Source organism: Anser brachyrhynchus, assembly GCF_964034855.1.
Source record: "Anser brachyrhynchus genome assembly, chromosome: 1".
In the NCBI taxonomy this organism is placed as follows: domain Eukaryota; kingdom Metazoa; phylum Chordata; class Aves; order Anseriformes; family Anatidae; genus Anser; species Anser brachyrhynchus.
The window spans coordinates 206126645-206148085 of NC_137694.1; the positions used below are offsets into that span (position 1 = coordinate 206126645).

Genomic DNA, 21441 nt, shown 5'->3' on the forward strand with positions numbered 1-21441 from the left:
ATAGGTCAAAATTTCAGCTATAAATTGTATCATGATTACAATTTGACAGGCTAGCATGATCTTTTAGCTGAAGCATAGGCTGGGGAATGCATGGAGGGAATACAGAGGAATGTATATAGAATACTTCTGTCACCACCACTGTGACCCAAAGTTTGCAGTCAGAACGAAGAAAGGTGCTTAGTTAACCCAGTGTTCAGGCAGGAGCTCAGTTCGGTAAGGTGCCAAGTATACCCGTTAATATGAAGACAGGCTTAAACTCCTGCTGAACTAACCTGGGAAACCTTTGACACTTCAAAGGGTATGGATCTGAATTCATAACAAAACCCACATGATCCTTACACTTAGCTCTGATGGCCCCAAAGCCAGTGCTGACTGTTGCTGAGAATGAGGTACCCAGTGCTCACATCAAGTCCCACGTTAAAGTACAAATGAAAGAAATCAGCTCTTCTTCCCAAATTCCCAGAAGCACCAGCTGTGCCTCCAGTAAGACCCTCAAACTGCCAGCCAGAAATAGCAGCCCAGATTCACAATAAAATCCGTCAGAACTACACATGCAGTTCATAAAGGGAAGGGAAAGGAAAAACTCTTTCAGACCTTCAAGAAAAACAAGACCCTGGCCAATAAAAGTTTTTAAAGTTTGTCTCAGGCTGTGCAACCTAAATATTTGCAACGTTTCCCATATTTTTACAAGAAAAACTGCTAATACTGGGAGAATTTGAAATACTTATCTGTGCCAAGAACCAAAAGTTTTTAATGGCAACCACTAAAATCATTTGCATTTGAATACAGAAAGTATTTTCAATACACAGTGAGCACAATTGCAACTTCAAACATTTGACACTGGACAGCCCCCTGCCACAATCCGCTCCTGAGACTCAGTCTCACGGAAAATACCACAACATATTTAACTGCCGCAGATAGTGGGAGATCACTTTTTCGGGCACACTGCACATTTATACAAGAGCACTTCTGATCTTGGAGGCATTGCCTTTAGATTATAATTCACTGACTTCTGCGTTTATTTATGCTAACTTCCACTGAGGTACAAAATTGTGTATATGTGAGAGCAAGAAAGAGATGAGTTAAAAATACAGTATTTTAATAATATTGTCTCTCATAAACAGGCAATGATAAGCAGTAGTTAGATTATTTTCTTTAAAAAAAAACAAGCTGAATTTCATTTTTAAAGTGTAGGTCTGGAGAAATTCTGATAGAGAAAGATATTTTGCTCATAACTTCTCAGATATCTTTCTTTTAAAACCACTGACTTTGCTTCTGCTCAGGCAGGGAAAAGCAGTTATTCACACAGGCAGGTACGTGTTCGTGGTCTGTAATATTCTTTAGTTAACTGTAAAAATAGACTTTGATTAAGAATGCATGGGGTAGACTTCTTTTTATAAGTCTGCATATGCCAACCAACTTCACACAGGCAGTTTCAGATAGACTGGCAATGAAGAAGCAAGAGTCCTACCTTGAACTTGAAAAATCTGCTTTCTCTAAAGCCATAAACTGCAGCTGCCATCAGAAACAGACCCAATTGCTTTTCTTTTTCACTTTCCAGGGCAAGCGAATCTATTTCCTGTTACAGCCTGTACTTATAGTTTAATTCTATCTTATGACTTAAAGACTAAAATATTTGAGAACCACTAAGATTTTTCCACCCATTTAAAAGGGGAAAAATACAAAACTCAAAGCAGATGTTTTATAATGTATTTCATTTATTTTGGCCACCCATAAAGCTGTGGCTTACGTTAGTGCCAACCAAGTTAAAAGCAACAGAGTTCTTCAGAAACACTATGTAATACATTTTAGACTGACCAGGCATGGGGAGCACCTTTCAATAAACTCCTATTTAATAAGTAATTTTTCATGTCATAAAAAATAATTTAGGAATTGCTGAAGATGTCAGTGGCATTGCCATACTTGGGCAATTCCTCCAGGGATGTGCAAACTTTATGCAGTTTTTCTATGTTATTATACCCCAGTGCATATCTTGGAAAGTAGATGACCAATGTATACATTGAAAACAGATGGGTTAGATGAAATTAGAACAACTGAGGACAATGTCCTTAGAACAACATCATGTAAACAACAGTCAGTATGTTGATATTGTATCTCAAACAACTATTCCAGAGACATTTAACACCTAAGGTCCCAACAAATTAAAGCTATCTTATCCAAACAATCATCAGACTTGGGCTAGTACAAATCTTTCACTTTTTTTTCTGTGTTTATGAATGAAAGCAAAAACATTTCAGAAGTTAAACCCATGAGAATCCTAACAGTTGCTGTGGTACTTACTGATAAGGTATCTCTTGGAAATTACAGTAAAAAGAGTCATGTTGAAATTTCTCCTGTACCTATTCTTATTTAGACTGAGAAATCAATGCTCAACAACAGACCCACTTCAGTAGAACACCTTCAGCACAGTACTGCAGGCTGGGGGACGAAATGAACAATAAAGAATGGTTGGTCTCAAAACATTTCTTTATTGACAATTTACTGCACAGAACACAGGGCTTATAATGTGGGTATGATTTACTAACCTGCCAAAAACATTATAGGGAAAGCATAAGGAAAGGACAACAGCTGTATTTTAACAAGGCAGCAGCATTAAAAGTTTTAACCTGTATTTCTTGGCTTGCTATCCAAATATTCAAAGAAAATATCTTTTTCACCTTCCTCCTCAGAAGAGACACAAAAAGTGAATTGAAAAAGTTAATTAGAAAGTAATAACGTGAAAGCTTAGCAATTCAGTACAGCAACCAGCAGTACAGACTTCGACCACATACATAGGACCAGATTCTTAGAATGTGAGCTTCTAAAGAAAAATACTTTGTAATCAAATAGCAATTAAATTATTTTCACCTAATAAGTAAATACAAAGTTCATTATTATCAAACCAAGTGCAAATACAGAAAACTCACTTTAATTCAGAGGCATGCATAAAGCAGTTTAAAAACAAAATATCCTTTACAAGTATTTCTCCAGGTAAAACAGTTTAGCCATCATTTGCCAGCGCTTTCCTTCTCAGACAGACACACTCATCTGAACTTGAAAGAGCCAGAATGCTGAAAGTACCTCCCCAATATGTTGACTGAGGACTGCAATTCATCTAAATTATGCAACTGGATTCCCACAGCTGGCCCACAACTTGGCTTAGAGCTCTATTCAATGCCAATGATCCTGTCTGCTAATATTGTCCTACTTGCAGAGAAGGTAATACATCCAGCAACTTATATTGAAGTTCTGATATTAATTAACAGAGCAAGCAAACGTTGACATGAGTGACAAACACTGGTTAATAGTTACTGCGAGACCAGTGCTGCCAGCTGGCATTTTTCTGTAACACTTTGCAATAATAATATCTTGTTTATTTCTTAGGATATTGCTTATAATTTGTTTGTAGGCATTTTGTTTCAAGTGAGAAACAAATCAGGACACAAAGCCAAAAGCAGACACAGCAGCAAGACCCCGATTTTCAGACAAGTAATCAACAAGAAAGCATGCAAGCAGCATCACTTGGAAGATGCATGGGGGACAAGAGTATAGGAATTCTTATCCTATATTAAGCAATGTAGCTTTGCACAAACAGCCTTTGGCTTCTTGTCTCTGGCCTACCTGGACAGTAACAAAACAAATTTATCAGATCATACAAGCCTAGAACCTGAGCTGCAAGCAGTTAAAAACTGAAGGTCACTATGCTGCAAAATTAAAACATGCTCCTATGCTTTAGCAACACAGACAACGATAAAACAAAGCCTCTACAACCACCTGTAATAATATGCCTGTTCAGCTAGCAATTCCAAAGTCCTCAGCAACACAAGGTAGACATTTTCTGCAGCTGGTTTTACATGTACATTCCTGCCAAATTGTTGTCTCGTCTCCTCTTACCTTCACATTAGTCCGGAGTGCACAGTAACATGCAAAAAACATTGCAGTAAACAAGGAGCATATGGACCAGTATTCAGCGTCTCTGCTCTGCACAAACGGTACACACACGATCCCGAGCATGTGCTACTAAGGAGCATCCGTTCCCTCTGTCAGTTTGAAAATGCATTGATCTCTGTTTTTCTGACTACAGAAAGACATGTCTTGAAGGCACTGAGTGAAAGCTACATATCTCTTCATCGACTATATATAGCAATATGCCCAGTAATTTCAATTAGCAGAGAATTCAGCGTCTGAAACTTGGACCTCAGTTGCTTTTCCTTCCAGCATTTTAAATTCAGGGGGGAAAAAGGAGGGGGAACTCACCCAGAGGGGAAAGGTGAGGAATTAAAATGTAAGCAGCGAGTTACTTATATTTCCCCCTGGCTTTGATGTTTTTCTTTTCAATATTTTACAAACGTTATACATAGAAAATGAAGAAAGGTTTGTCTGCCAATTCTCAAATTTACTGTAGATTCTGCACTGTTTCTGGTCTTGTTAAAGATGCAGCATCCCTTTTAACAAAGACAACGTCATCAATCATGACAGATTCAACATGTTCTACTTACAAATACAGTCTCTGATTAAGGACAATGGCTGGCTGGCTTATTAACGTTTCCTCAAATGCAAGTTCAGTCCCCTGTGCTAATCTATTTTTAAATAAAAAGTCCCACCTACTCCTTCACTCCCATTTAATAAAAATGCAGCGGACTACTTCTAAAGATCCTGTATTGCATTGTGCTCCTAGCTAAAACACTGGACATAGGTTTCAAACTGCTTGCTTTCTTGCTGGGATTAGAAGCACAGAGAAAAAAATAAAATCAAAGCAGGAAAATCCTGGAGAAGGATGTGCCCTCACATTTGTAACTACATATTCTGAATTTAAAATGCTCAAATATCTTCCAGAAGGAGGGAACTCAGAACCTAGCCAGAAGGCAAAGCTTTAATTCACATGCACAAAAATAAGATCAAACCACTTCTTTTACTCCTGTTAACCGCTGGGATGCTACAAATTAACTGATTGTTTACTAGACTGCAGGAACAGAAAGTCAAAGACTCAACTCTTTGTTTACAGCACCAGGAACCACCGATATTCATACTGAATTATGAAGCAGCCTTCAGGAATAAAATCCAAAAAGAACCTCTGCTTTTTTTCACTGCAGCAGATACTGTGGGAGGCAAAGAGTGGAAAAGGCTTTACTACCTCCTTCTCCATCAGCATAGAGCAGTTTGTGTAGGATAAGCATAACTTAATAGAAATATCTGCAGTGACTTTTAGGATTTCTTTAAATAATGCTTTATGTAAACCCCCAGAAACCTGCAGAAATACAGAAGTCCTATCAAAGTCAGTGGGTATCTTTCTGTGGGCAATGAGGTGAAGAAGCTTAAAGAGAAGGGCATGCATTTAAAGAAAACCAGGGGGAGGGGAGAGACGGCAGGGTTTTTTCCAACATCTTCCTAAAGACGAGCTCTCAGAAACTGTCGTCAACTCCAAGTGAACAGCTATTTTTAGCCTGTCATTGTTTGTGCCTTTTTTTAGGAATGAAAAAGGCAGTCGTGTTTAAAGCTAGATACTGCTCTATAATGTGTCCTAAGACAGCTACTTAATTTGATCCCCAGCTCCATCTGTCATACAAATTAAGTAATTAGTAATCACAACCATCTTTGACACAAGCAATGACTTCCAGAACAAAAAAGATGAACCCTCTTCTTAAATCTAATTTTGCAACTTCTATTAGTAATTAAACCAGGGTCTAGATACTATAGTTCATAAAACCAGGGTATCCCAAAGTTATGATAATTCAGACTCTGGCTGCAGCAATATTTATCCAATAAGCTATAACATAGTAACCCATTGCTCAGCAAAAGCATGGGAGAATTAATTGATGCTTTTTTTTTTTTTTCTGTCAGTCTTCAAGTGAAGAGAAAGGGAAGCAGATCATAGTTTATTTTGCAGTACAGTACATTAACAATTAAAATTTAGCATCTAAGTCATCGAAAAAATATCACATATCTTGGGGAATTGTGATCCACTGGAGAAATGAAATTCAAAAAGCAAAGATGAATAGATGCACAGTCCTGAACAGCGAGGCAAGGCTCAGGCAAGCATGTAGCTGCATATGAAAATCAAATTCAAGTCTCTTTTCTGCCAAAGGAATTACACAAGGTTTCAGTCAGCAGAGTCTCTGAAATAACTTTCTACTTCATGATCCTAAAAAGTTAATGTTTTTGTATTTAAGCAAACAAACCCAATGTGAGGAAAATAGGGATCTTACAAAAAGAAAGCAGAGATGTGTAACTATATGACTCCCAAGCTGTATAAAAGACATCAGATATATTTAGGAAAACAAGAAGTAATGCTGTCCCAAAGTCTTCACTCAGGAAATCCCATGACTCCTGAGTGTCTGTGAGGAAAAGTTATCTAGGAAATTACAGACCCTGACCCTCGTAACACTGTGCCAGTGAAACGGGAAGACTCCCAGCCATGCCTCCTATAATAACTGTGGGACATTTGAGAATTTGATGGAAAATTGAAACCTCTGTACAAGCCAGCAAGGTATTACTTTGATAGCAGACCAACTTAACACATTTAGCAGGGGCTACTTCAGGTAATCTGCACAAGCAGATCCCTGCAGGGTTTCTTCACCTCTGCCAAAACATTTCTTATTGCAGCAGTCTAATTTTTAAAGGCAGCGTTCTCATAAAGAAACATACAACATTTTATTATGACTAATAGCTACTCAAAAGCATCAAATATTGGTGGTGTTTGCTGTCCTTGATATACAGGTGACAACAATGAGCGAGGAAAAAGCTTTGCCTGAGTCTGCCAGACATGCCAAAAATAGCAGAGCATTTCGAGTGCTCAGGGCCTCTTTAAAAGGGAGACCACAGGGAAGAACCCCATGGATGAAAGAGGTTACTCCATTAAAAAGTAAAAACTAAAATAAAAAAAAATCTAGGTTAGGCCTGAAAACCGTAGAGAGACAGTAGTCCAAAAAAAGCCACATTACGGACCCTCTTTAAAAGACACACAACTCGTGACCTGAATATTCTTAGATGACGGAAACCACTGAAGCTTTTATCTTGAACTGTGAAGTTTCTGCATACTTTATCCTCCTGTGACAAAGAAGGGTGAAAGGAAGCATTTGCAAGGAAATACTGGTTGTCTGTGGGGGTTCAAAGCGAGCAGAGGGCCTGTGCTGGACCTGGATCTCAGGAGGCCCTGAGGGCAAGCTGCTTCTGAGGAGTGAGGTGGGGACAGGCCTTCTGCTGCAGTCACCCCACTGGCTCCTCTGACAACTGCAGCAGAGTGGAACATCACTATCACTGCCCAGAAGAAGAGTAATAGGAGCTAGTAGTAGTAGTAGTAGTAGTAGCAGCAGCAGCAGCAGCAGCAACAGCAGCAGTAGTAGTAGAAATGATCTATTGCTGTTGCATCTCGAAGCTGTGGCCAAGGACCTCCACTATCCAAAGCAGGACAAAGCAGGCAGTACATGGAAAACCTCATAGGAAAACAATGAAACCATGTAATATTTTCATCTCTACAGCCTAGACCGTTTTCAATTTTTTTTCCCAAGCATCATGGAAGAGGTGATATTTTAAAGAAGAGGAACAATAAAACCAACAGACTAAAAATTCAGTGAAGAAAGCAATGCTCTCCAGTGTTTGCTCCACCATAGTGCAAAGTGCCTCACTTCACTTAAGTAGCATATTTGTGGGTAAATGTTATAAATTGTTTTTAAAGATCTTGCTGAATAAAGACAGACTTTATGATCACCCTCTGATGATCACATCAGGGAAAATAAGGGAAAGCAGAAAACCCAGAAAAGAGAGGGGTTACGGACTGAAGAAGATGGTGTGTTGTTCTCCGAATGGACAGAGGAAGAGGGAGAAATGACAGTCCTGTCCTCTAAGTCACTGACTTTCATCAGCCATGGGTGCAATTCTACATCTTTTTGCAGTGTTGCTGGAGGTACTGGCTTGTGCAGTCATGGCACTATGGCTACAGTCATGCTCCATCACACCCTGCCTTTGCGCACTGCAGTGATACCACCCATACAGCACTCCAGTCCTGCATTGGCTGAACACATCTGATTTCAGCACATGAGTTTTAAACTGGAAGGATTTTACTCATTTCACCATTTCTGAGATTTTAAATAGTCATGAAAATGTGGTTTTCCACAGCTACAGAAGTTCATGACACTGAAAATCTCCATGTCTGAGGGTGGGATAGTGAAGAAAGCATTATTACAGACTGCAGGTCTAGGGTGCTGTAGGATCTATGGTTTCTAAATGGAAAAACACAGCTGACTCCCAAAGAGTGGATTAAGTCTATGAGGCACCTGGAAACAAATGCAGAATGGAGAATGTGGACCAAAAGCCACAATTGGCAAGAAGGTTTGCTTAGGCTTTCCCTTATAAATGCAACAGTAATGTTTAGTAAAATGTAACAGACAGAAGAACTAAATCAGCAGTTTGAGCTCAGCAAATCCTAAAATCTACAGAAAGAGAAACAAAAAAGGCTGAATGGATTATTTGCAAACTTTCATCATCAGTATTGTAAACATCTCTCTGGCACCCTTGCATTCTGATGGAAAAGTTGCTGAGTCAAATGTTCTTCCTCACTTCCAGGCCAGTAAACAGCAAAGACCTTCCCCTGGGCTGATTTAACTGAAGCCACAGCTTTCCTGAAAACGTTCTATTTCCTTTTTCCTGCACAATCTTGTTAATACAATTGTCTCATTCTTGAGCATTTAATACTTTTCTCCATAATGTCCCAGCTTTATGCTTTCTGTCCTTTGTGGTTGCATACAAGAAGGTTTTGATGGTAGATATGAGAAAAACATATAATTTACTCAGAAACTCTTCCTTCTCAATATTAAATTTATACATATTTTATGAACCAAGCCTTTGTGGTTACTATTTCAAAACAAGCCATTAAACCATTTATAATAAGCAGATCTGAAGAAAGTATATGGCTAAATAATAAATAAAATTAAGCGAAGAATGGCCCAGTCTGGTGAGCCTTCTCTCTCTGACTGAATTTCTCAGGAAAGGTCATTGCTTCCAATGACCCTGAAACTGAATACTGCAAGAAAAAACAGAGGTCCAGAAATAAGGAATTGGACTGATCTTCACAAAACATCTTGGGTTACTCAAAGCCCAAGGGGCAGGTGCTGAGCTCTGCTCTCTCGGGACAGCGATAGGACCCAAGGGAACGGCATGCAGCTGGGACAGGGGAGGATCAGGATGGGTGTTAGGGAAAGGTTCTTCACTGACAGGGTGGTCGGGCACTGGGACAGGCTCCCCAGGGCAGTGGTCATGGCACCGAGCCTGCTGGAGTTCAAGTATTTGGACAACACTCTCAGACATAGGGTCTGATTTTGGGGTGGTCTTGTGTGGAGACAGGGGTTGGACTCAGATCCAAGATGATCCCATGATCCCAGAGGGTCCCTTCCAACTCAGGATATTCTATGGTTATAAGATTTTTCCTCTGTTGTACCTGTAACGTCTGGACCAGGTTTATTTAATACCTCATCCTACCCAGCTGAGTGAGAAGACCTAACTCTTGATCACCTACATTGAGAGACCCAGGCTTGAAAAGCTAAGGACAAGGTGAAAAGCCCAGATGATTAGAGGTCTTTTTTTTTTTTCCCCATAAAAATAAACATCATTTATCATGATTGTTTAGAAAACTTGGAGAAAATGAAACTTAGGGAAAAAGTCTATCTTTTCATAGTTTACCATCGCTCCCCAATTATGAATTAATGTTTTACTTTTATTATTTATTAACTATAATTTATGAACTAAGCTAATTCATTTAAGCATAAAATCCATATTTCCATGGTAACAGCATGAATGAAGGAGGAATGAACCTCCGAAGTTCAACAGCATTTATTACAGTACTTAAAAATAAACCTCCAACAATTTTCATCTAGGAAATCGCTGTAGTGTTTTTGTATGAAAATAAATAAATAAATAAAGCTCTTATTGTAAATTTGTATAAGAACAACTTGATTTTGTATTGTACTTGATAAAGACCTGTATGTGTCAAAACACCTAGGATTTTCTTTTCTGTACTGTGATTTTAGCAGAGGAAAATATTAAAAGGGAACTTATTGTTAGATTGAGAAATATGTTATAAAACTTAGTAACAGTGGAAGTAGCCTATGTTTTCATGAAAACACAGGTTTGGGTTTTATTGGCATAGCCAGTATTTCCATTACACAAGGAAAGTGCTAGATTTTACAATACCTGGAGAGTACAATGACGGAAATTCATCAGCCATGCTCTATTCCTCTTCGTTCAACTGATAGCTTTTATTAGCTTAATATGTTAATAAACCTCACCTAGAAATCTGATCAATAAGATAAATATCTTATTTTGAAAATATGTTTAAATGTAACCAGTTCTTAAAAAGTTATTTAAAATCTGCATAGCATTTTAACACGAAGTATAATTATTTAGTGAAACTATTTAGAAGGCTTTTGTAACATTTTCTAAATTTTAATGATTTCAAATCAAGGTTCAAGATATTTCCAGAACCCTTATGAGCTAAAAGCATATTATTGGGCTAAATAAAAAATAGATAGGCAACTCTAATAATCTAACCAATAGTTTTCTTTCCTTGGAAGATAAAATGGTATTTAAAATAAGTATATTACAAAAATTAAGGAGGATAAAACACCTCTTGGAGAGAAACCACTTTGAGATACAGGCTAATAAATCAAAATAATGTGCTTCTGCAGGTGGAAATATATGGTTGCCGTGCTAATCAGAGCTTTCACAAATACAGTTTGCAAATTAGTGTACAGATTCCAAGTATGTTTAAATCGGATATCCATATTACCTATGTATAACTGTACACCTAATATTACAAAAATGCCTGTCAGCAACCTACCTCTGTGAAAGCCGGTGATGCATGCTATATATGTATCTCATCTGGGAGCTGTGACTCCAACATTTGAAGACACCTTGCCAACCTAGATACTTTTTCCTCCGGAAATAATCCTCAGACTAAGACAAAATTATCCTGGCAGGAACAATGGCATCAGCAAAAAAAACTACCATGACTGATTGAGATTTTTCCTGTAGATTTTTACCAATGATTTCATTTCTTACCTCAGCTCCTCTTTTACCTGTCAAGTCAAAATATTTTCAGCTTTATTTCCCTTCCAGTAATCCCTACAGACCTGTTTCATTTTTTTAAACACAAATTAACTAAAGAAAATTCTAAAGGTGTTCGTCTTTCTCAAAAACAGCACTTTCACCTGTGTCCTTTCTGTTCATTACTCTACCACCACCACTGATGGCTGTTAATTGCACTGCCCTGTTGAACTCTTGTGTCCAGGAACACTAGTGCCATGAGAAAAAGATTTTATTCTCCATTGCCTTCTGTCACTTATAAACTGATGCCACTCTGCTGTTGCTGGTGTCTTACAGTAGGTGTGATGCAATTTTACTCATCTCCACTAAGCACTCAGAATGAGCTTTAAAACTTAGGCACCACTGAAAACTGGGGAATTTATACTGAGATATATATATATACACACACACACATATATGCACATATATACATACATCTAAATACAAAATAGCAGTCAACCTTTTGGAACCAATAAGAGGTTAATTTCCACATACAAGCATAATAAGAAGAGATCACTCTTCTTCCTTCCTCCCTCTCTGCTACATCCCCCTATCCCTCCTACACACCAATTGCAATATTATTTCTAAATTGCTAAAATAAGGTGAATGATATCTTCTTTCCCTGTGAGATCAAGCAAGATTCCTAAAACAAAATTATTCCTCAGCAGCAAGTATCTACATCTGCTAAATCATGTCCAGTTAATCAGACAATATGGGTTTGAAGCCACTGTTGTTTTGTACATCTATGCTGCTGTTCCTGCAAACAGATGCTGAGAAGACCTGTCTCAGCAGTTTCCAACTGCTGGACTCATGAAAAAAGCTTTATAACTTTTATATATATATATATATATATATTATATTTTTATATGTATATATTTACACTGTCCAGTGACAACAGATACTGATTGACCCACTACTGCCGCTATTGTTATTCTAGGTTCAAGGAAACACATTACTTTGGATGCCAGGGACAAGGTATGATTATTGTTTTCTGGACACCAAATTCTTCAATGACTTGAGTTGTGGAGATTTTGGAAAAAAAAAAAAAAAAAAAAAAGGACTATATAAACAATATTATGTAGAATATTAATATGTAATACTGTTTAATATTGTAAAGCAAATGTAAATGACGACACAGAACTAATGCATTTCACTATGCAAAATGAGTCGACTAAGTCAAAATGATTCAACTTTTTATATCATGGAAAATGATTTTCAACATTTTCAATATGTTGCATGCCTGAAGATAAACTTTTACACTGATTGATATTATCTAAGCAATAATATTATTTCCAAACAGTTAAAGAAATTTTTTGCACTGATACTATTTAACAGATTCTATTTCTAAGCAGTTAGAGGTGTACTTCTAAAATACCAGGCCTTACACATTTCTTCCAGAGATGTCCTCTTCTCACTTCAATATTCCCCTGTGTCACATGAAGTGAAGATCAGATAAATTCAGAGAATGTCTCCAGTTGAAATATCTTATAAAATGCAAATTACTGCTATAATCTGATGGCATTTCACGAGCTAACTGACTTTTGCACTGTTTCTCTGTAACCATTTACAAAAGCTAGAGGCTCAGGCAATCTTTCTGGCTATGAGGCTGTCTACAAACATTTTGTTATTGTATCTATTTGCAAAATTATTCTCTAAATGTAGTACACAGGGTCAATATCTCTTTTGCATGGAGGACAAGACTGAATAAGACATGCGTGCTGACAGCAGAATATCAATTGACATGAGCCATATTTATCTAAGAGGAAAATTTTTTGTTCCCTTAATCCTTCAGTTAAATAGTTTTACAAATAGCACTCCCCTTGACCCAAAGCATGCCCCATTTCGCATATTAACAAAAAAATAAACATCAAATCTCTCAGGAAAACAAAGCTAGAGTCTACTGTCAGTAGCTAGAGTCTACTGTCAGTCACACCATGAGCAACCTTTTTCATTCCAGCAGGGTCATAAAGATCTACAGTCCTATAAAATACGAGAATCTGGGCCAAAGAATAAATAAAATAAAGTATGATATATGCTGAGTGAAAAATTACCTCTACTGAAGCCAACACTAAAAACCACCTTATTAATTTCAATTAATTTTATTCATGTTCTTGAACATATAAAATGAATGTTAATGCACATGCTGTGCTATTGAGTTTGTATGTAAAACTCAGTTATAAGAAATCAGCCCTCATAGTTCTTCAGTACCTTCAACCCAAGCATGGTTTCCTAATTTGGTTCCTACGGGAAGTGTACTCCCATAAACATTACAAAAATCATGGAAAGTATATAAACCAATGGAGATTGCTTGGAATTTCAGGGAGTTTGGTCCTGATTTCAGTGATAGATACATTGTGTGGGTCTCTAATAGATGTACATTTGAAGGGCAGGTGGGCAGGAGATACTTCAGTTTGCGTTTATCCATCAGAATTGAGGAAAGGTCACCAAGAGTTGTTTGTTAGTGACTCAGAAAGACAAGTCAAGCTGGACTATGAACGGATTTTTCTCTTATCATAAGAGAGGAGGATAGGAGGATTTGTTGTGAGAAGTGACTCACGTCTAGAAAATAGAAGAAGGCATTTGAGCTAGTCTCTTGTGAGCTGGAGAAATGTGATACGGCTGTGGATTTTTATTTCTTTTAATCTAAGTCTGAGGAGAAAGATATAAGTGAAATAAATAAATAAAATAAACATACACCATAGGAAGGGCTTTTTTCCATCCTCCACCAAACCAACACAGGAATGTAGTTCATCTCCCCACCTTTGATGATTCTTGGTCCTTCACAAAACCTGTGATTTAATAAGGTAATGAGAATTAAATTTAATGTTTGACAAGGAATATGTTTATGTGAATGCATACGTTTACCATTTTTAATGATAAAAATATATCTCTCTAAACACAATTTTGGAAATCTGCTATTAAGGGATGCTGCTGGCCTACACAATGCTATTGCAAAAACAGGCCAAACCACAAAGTGCAGTAAATGGGCAGATGATTGTTGTCTGCTGATTTCTGCAGAGTTCTGGCCAGGAAGTCAGGCTAGATGATAGCCCAGGTCTTCTAGCCCAAATCCAGCTGTATCCCCTTGCTAATCCAAACCAAAAAATAAAAAATAAATAAATAAAAATAAAAAAAAAGGCGCAAGACTGGAACAATCTGGAAAAGCTTGCAACTCCCCAGTTCTTACTGTCTGTACCAGAAAGCCGTTATTTCATACTTTTGCTTTGCATTGTTCTCTGCTTCTCCCCCTGTGTTTTCTAGAAATAGTGGAATTTCATGCCAATTTGCAAGAAAGATTTTTGTAAGAGATACAGAAATTCTGAAGCTATAAATGAAACTGTAAAACTCAAAATTAAGCTATGCTCAAGCTAAGCTCAGAAATGTTGGCCACTTGCTATAATTAAAATTTTCAAACATTTCTTGATACTTCTTGATACATTTGTTTGCTCTGCCATTTGACAGCCCTCTGCACTGAAATAGCTTGTTGAATATTTTAGAATCAACATCACAGGACCACCGCTTTAGTGAAAGAACTATAATTAATTTTTCACAAGTGCATAATTTCAGGGCATTGTGAAATACAACTTTAGTGGGTTTCTTTGTGCAGCAGTGTTCTTATGTCATACTGAACAGATGTGTCTATGGCAACATATTCCTATTACCATTGATCTTATCTAACTTTATCTCTGAATTTTATTTTTATTTTTAGATAATGAGAACAAATTCAATGCTAATTTTTAAAATCAGAATGAAAATTGAAGTTTATGCATAAAGCATCCTATGCTTTTATATTACCCTAAACAGCTCAAATAGGTAAAACCTTTTTTTGTATTATTAGAACCAGGAAACATTTGAGACCAAAACAGATCACAATTTACTTTTCATTTCCTGGCTACTGCTACTACAAGGATGATCCATTTATTCATTATTTCATTACTGCATAGCAAACAGTGTAAATTAGAATGTTATTTCTCTATACTAGAAGGGAAGCTGGCAGCAGTCAGAGATTGCACTGGGGGCCAGAGCTCTCAGGATCTCTCTTTCAGCTTACAAGGTGTGGTAAAGAGCTCTACCTCTCAGTTTACTCATCTGTGAACTGGTATTTATGGTATTGTTCCCAGTAAGCATTCTCAGGATCATAGAATCATAGAACGGCTTGGGTTGGAAGAGACCTTAAAGATGAGCTAACTCTAACCCCCCTGCCATAGGCAGGGATGCCACCCACTAGATCAGGTTGGCCAAGGCCCCATCCAGACTGGCCTTGAACACCTCCAGGGATGGGGCATCCACAACTTTTCTTGGCAACCTGTTCCAGTGCCTCACTACCCATACAGTGAAGAATTGCCTCCTAATGTCTAGTCTAAATCTATCTTCTAATATCTTCTTCCTACAACCCCAAATCCTTGCTGTCCAGCAACTGCACTGCACATACGTCTTACCTTTCAGTAAAGACATGCTATGTGAGGCTTCTGACTGAAAGCTTTGGATGCCAAATATAAATAATAGATGTTTATGTTTAAAGTCATTTTTAGAGACTGATCTGATTTCTGTAATCTGAACAAATGCATCTCCATGCTTATTGAATCTTTATGCTCTACCAAATACATCATTTCCCAAAGTATTTTTCCCTATATGAATGCATTTATTTGTGTTTTCCTATTTTATCACGAGTAGTTTGCTTGATTTTAGGAATGGGCCATGGTCTTTCTCACAACACTCCCAGCATATACTGAGGAAGCCTCAGGTCTGGCACCCGATATTTCTAGAAAAAGAAAAAAAAAAAGAAAAAAAAAAAGAAAATGACCTGATCAAGCTTTTAGCCTGATATTTTAGTTAGAGTCTTAGTAAGATACCAAAATCAATGAGATACCATTTACTAATATTTCTCTGGGCTTTCCACTAGAACAAAACATAATTTCTTCTTCACAACTCTGTTCAAATAAACTCAAAATTATTGTGTCAATGTTTTCTTGGTATACGGTTTTATGTCCCTCTGAGCCCTGGACCTGAAAGGTAGCTATGTAGCAGCCTGAGCAGCCTGCAATGTCTTCATCTTGCCCATTAGAAACATCTTTTGCTGCCTTACTCCTTCTTATTTTACTATATTTCTTTTCAGCTACTGCACAATCTCCACACAAAACAAGTTCAAGGTGAAGGGCATGAGAGGGGAAGGGAATTTATGCCCTCTAGCCAAATTTTCTGAAGAAGCTTCTGACAGCTTTATGCCTGAAACAGAATTCAGCCCTACGTAGGTAACATGTCAGAAGGTCCAGCTGCAGAAATAGGACACAGAAAGAACTACTAAAAGAAGATTCTTTCATTACAAGAAAAAGTGAAATTGCATATGAAAAATCTTAGTGCAGAATAATTTGCTTGCTGCCCTTTGCATGGGAGGAGTTCACTTGTTTGGACAAAAGCCTGCAGCTCGTGATTTTTTTAAACTCCCTGCTTTGCTATAAGCATACACCAGTGTGATAAAGAGCAAGATGTTTAACCTACGAGATCTCAGGGTCTTACGTATTATTAGCTCATGAGTATGATTAAGTCTTTTAGACATTGTAGGATTATCAAATGATACCAAAACAAACACAGTGAAAGCAAGTTTAAATCAAACCCACCAAATTCCAAATAGTCTTGGATATAGCCTGATACCTAAAACCCATCTAAAGTCTCAAATAGCCACCCAGTGTGCTAGTTCTCAAAGTCCCTGAGGGCTACTAAAGCATTTAGATGCCTAAATTCATTAGTATATCCTGATTTAGCATCAAAGTTGTCTCCATCTTTGAATTCACACATAGTCAAAGCATGTATTTTTATAAGACGGTAACTATGCCTAGCCTAAAAGCCTGTTGCAACTCACTTTTGCAGACATAGACATGTAAGCGTTGACTAAATCCTCCCTTGAACTTTGTCTAATTATTTCTAAGAGGCATAAAATGTAGTTGAAGACAAGACCCACAACAGCATCACGGCAGTGGTGCAGCAGCAAAAATTATGCCCTTTTTTCACCTGAGCACTTTGTGTTTGAGTCTCTCACTCAGGACTGCTTAGATCACACACTTCACTTTCAGAGGAGGGCTATATGGCTAGATGCTATGCAGTTAGACTTTTCCTGGTGGTCCCCCATTATTCACAAGGGAAAAGAGAGAGACCTAATGTAAGCAGACTGTATATGTCTTTGGAATCTCTTGAGTTCTTTCTGCTTTTAGAGAGTGAGAAATGCCTGAGCCAGGTTGGTTGTCCTCTGGATGTCCTGACAGGTCTGCCTCACTTCTTGTTCTTGTCAGAAATTTAGTTATGGCAAGGCAGACTTACTGTTCCCTCTGCTCTCAGACAGGTGCCTAAAATTTTGCTGAAAGAGTGCCTGCCCAAGCTGAGCACTAGAATTAGCCTGAATGTAACTAAGGGAACTACATTAGAAAGCACTGCTATATTTATTGATACAGAACAGGTCAAAAAGAACTGTATCAGTAACTCGATAAACTGCAATCCAATACTGTTTTAACTTAATACAACAAAAGTTCAGTAAACTAAATACTCCCATAGAAACTAAACCAATCTACATTGCTTATAAAGCTATTGCTTTGGTGTATGACTCCAAAAGGACAAGGCTCCTTAAATGTGCAGGGAAGTTTAATCAAAACTGAATTCCATCTCTACACACATTCCCTGGAAATGTGATTCATACCCTTGCTTTCCTCCCAGATAGCTACGAAAACGGATGGTGGATTTAAAGAACTCCTTTCCACTGGTAATGCAAAAGCTGAGTCACCTCTTGATATTCAGTCTGTAGCCTGAAATAGCCTAACCTTGAGAGGAAATAGCCAAGATTTATAGATAAAGAACATGAAAAGAATAGACCAGAAAAGAAATGAATCTTTGTCTGGGATAGCCTTAAACCTGATAACCAACCCCATGATGAACTGCCAGAGCAAAGAACTTAGCAACTCACTAACGAAGAGAGGATAGCCATGAGGAATGCACTTTTGACAGGCAGGAACATAAATGGGCACGTCTGCATTGGACTTGGCTAAAGGGATGTTAAACACTAAATTAAAACCCAAGCATTGACCAGAGATCATATGTAAGGGTAGTCATTTGGGATCTTTTTCAGCCTATCATTCTGTCTTCAAAAGGCGAGACAAAAAAGACTGTTCATGAATCAAAAACAGGCTGAAATAGCCACCACATCAATTTGGGAACCCAATGCCTACTAGGTGAAAACAGTAATTTTCAAAAAAGAAATTCAAACTTGTCCTCTCCAACAGCTGCAGCTTTCTCTTATCTCTTGGAAGCCAGAAATGTTCAATTCCCTTTAGTAAAACAACATCCCAATGATCCTACTGTGTATCTGGGATCTAGTCATTATGTAGATGCTATATACCTGGGACCTATACTAATTTAGCGTGTATCTTTCCAGTGCTAGTTGACTTAATGTTTTTTCATATCTACTTTTTATTGCATGTCAAAAGGAGAAAAAGCCTCGTCATTCATCTTAATGCTGAATAATCTTTCCTGTAATCTCCTTTTCTGGAACTGGGAGGTTTTTAAAATAATCTGTATATTGTCTGAAATTAATGCATGCACCACAATTTTTCAATGCTGTTTAACTGTATTATTCTTGCTCATGCCAGCTAAAATACGTTTCTGTAGATTTCAGATGAGATCTTTGCAATGTAATCTACTTGGTATTGCTCATGGCAAGTATTTTGGTATTTCAGGAGGTGTGCGATATAATGTCCCACCGTCTTCCAATGCTTAGACAACACAACAGGGATAAATGCAAGGAATCAATTTTATCAGATCACATAAGCTCTAAATTTTCATTTCTGACTTCACACAATGGTATTGCCTGGAAGCTGATTACCAGTAAAATCATAGATTCTAGTGGTAGGAGTGAACACCCATTGTCTGCAAATGTGTTGCTTCAATGTACTTTTCAGATAGGCCCACTGCTTTCAGGCTCCTTGTTTCTCAGTCTTACTGAGATTGTGCCCGGTATAAGAGGGAAGGGAAATTAAAAGATGTCTTTATGTCATCTTTTCAAGTGGCTGAATTTATCTACGTCTGTAGGCAGAACTGGTCTGCCTAGAGACATTTTCATAAGCTATCTCCTGTGGATGGAATAGCAATGGTTCCCAGAGGCCACGCTTAATTGTCCCAAGAAAAAGCCGTATACATAATGATAGCTCCCAGCTCTAGCTGCAATAGATGTTGTATAAATCAATGAGTAAATAAGAAATATAAAGTAATAATTTAAAAAAAAAATAGTCAAATTATCAAGCTAGAAAGAGACATCAAAATCAAATAACAATGTAAAGACTATTCACGGAATAAATCAGTTCAATTTCATAAGCTAATATGACAGCAAGTCCAATGATTAGAACTTTGATTTAAGCATACACAGAAGCATCAGGTCAGCTTACAGGATCATCTGACGTCTCTCAAGGTTTAAGCTAGATATGTACTAATGTATGTTTTGGAGTCACGAGCAATAAAAAGAATGGGTTTGACCTAAGTAATCAATGCAACACATTTTGGAAGCAATATCCACCAGTCCACAGCTAGATAACCATGGTGGTTCTTAAACTGCCTGGGAAAGGAAATCCAAATGGTGATTTTATCTGATATGAAAGTCTGCGATCTGACAAAGTTAATGCAGCAAAGCTTTCCTCGAACGGGGACGAAATAAAGAGATCAGTTTCTGTGGGTCAGTGTCAAATCACTGCAACGAGATAAAAATACCATCATGGTTTGGTTTTTCTCCAACCCTTACTGTACCCTCCTTTGTTTATCTTTTTTGGGCTAAATATTCCTAGAGGCAAGGAAAACTAATGGCTTGCTTATGCTTCAGTTTGATAGGACTGATGTTTTCTTCCCATTTTACCAGAAAGGACATTTTGAGACACCATTTCTTCTCCATTTGCTTAGTTCCAAGACAAGATGACATGGCCTACAGCAACTAGTTACTGGGAAAGTGGCATATCTGCACCCATCCCTCTCCATGGTCCTTGCACCCAGCTGTCCCACTTGACTCTCCTTGATGTCGCAGAAACTAACAGGGTTGGGGACCAGGTTCCAACCCACCCCACTGCCCTTGGCCCCATACATGACTGACTGCAGACAGAGAGAGGGGACCCTATTGTCTCCTTTGAAGGAGAGAATATTCTCAGTCTCACATTCCCCTGTACATTCTCCATGGCCCAGCAGCCTGATTTCATAGAAATTTTAAGAGGAATATGCTTTGGCCAAAATGAACCTCAGGCTTGACACTCCAGCATATATCATTACTGCAGGCTGTGGAGTAGTGCATTAGTATCTTTTCTAGCTATAAATAAGCTAGCTGAGGTACTGGAATTAGTTAGAACACCATGGCAATTCCATAGGTTAACTTCTTTTCCCCAGGTGGATAAATTAGCCTAGAGCAAGCATATCCTTGACTGCAACATACATGCAGGACTGTGCCTCCCAGCTGTCCAGAACACTGTTGGAAAATATTCACCTAAAAATTTAATGTAATAGTTCTTATCATTGTAGCTCGTTTCAGCCCTAACATGTCCCATAGCAGAGGCAGAAAGCGACACTAAGAAAATTCAGTATTAGTTGAGTTTCCCCCTCCCCTGCATAAACGTTCTCCCCTGGGGTCTCCAACCAACCAAGGCAACTTTTAGCACAGAAAGGCAGAAGAAACCAGTCCATTGTGTAATCAAGTGTTTAAACACACATTGCAAGTAGGCTATGGCGCACGTGTCCACAATCCTACAAATATTAATATGCTTAAACAAGGGATTAAGCAAAGTGGAGTCATCAAAAAAATACCATCATTAAAAAAAGGTTTTCCCCATTTTGTAATGGGGTAGAAATGAACCACAGAATAGGACAGATATGACAAATACTCTAACATCATTGAAATGATTTCCTTATTGGTCTCTCCTCCATGGTGTTACATTATAAATCGAATTAGAGATTAATGAAAAGAATACTATATTTGAAATTTTGAGCTAGCTCAAGTCCTGTTAAAACTGCCATTGACATTACCAAGGCCTGCAACCATGTACACCATCTTCCAAGCAGTGGCACATGTTCATGTGAACTTATGAGAAGAACAACAGCAAATTCAAAGCTGCTATGGACAGGCTGCAATTTGGTAGCAAATAACTTATTTGATTAATTAGTTTCTTTTTCTGAATATGCCCACACATGGCTTACAAGGATCTCCAAATTATTCGCTCTACAGCAATTATGCAACAACAAAAAATGTGCTCATATTAGTTTAACCTGCAAAGAGTTAAGAGTGGTTTATTGTGAATCTTTTATATTCCAGTTTTCAGGAATAGTTAATTCTGACTGAATATAAGTTTCTGT

The 21441-nt window shown here is 37.9% G+C and overlaps 1 protein-coding gene across 25 annotated transcripts in view; it reads right to left on the reverse strand.

Annotated features, from left to right (window-relative positions):
* DLG2 (discs large MAGUK scaffold protein 2) overlaps positions 1 to 21441 on the reverse strand; it is a 1042459-nt gene that overhangs the window by 776112 nt on the left and 244906 nt on the right. For 4 of the 25 annotated variants that reach the window (XM_080581577.1, XM_080581580.1, XM_080581543.1 and 1 more), the window contains one exon: positions 13772 to 13865. The exons of 11 other annotated variants lie outside the window; for them this stretch is intronic. In XM_080581577.1, the coding sequence (XP_080437703.1) occupies positions 13772 to 13865 (94 nt within the window). 10 more of the 25 variants (XM_080581575.1, XM_080581578.1, XM_080581579.1 and 7 more) reach the window with 5 other exon arrangements.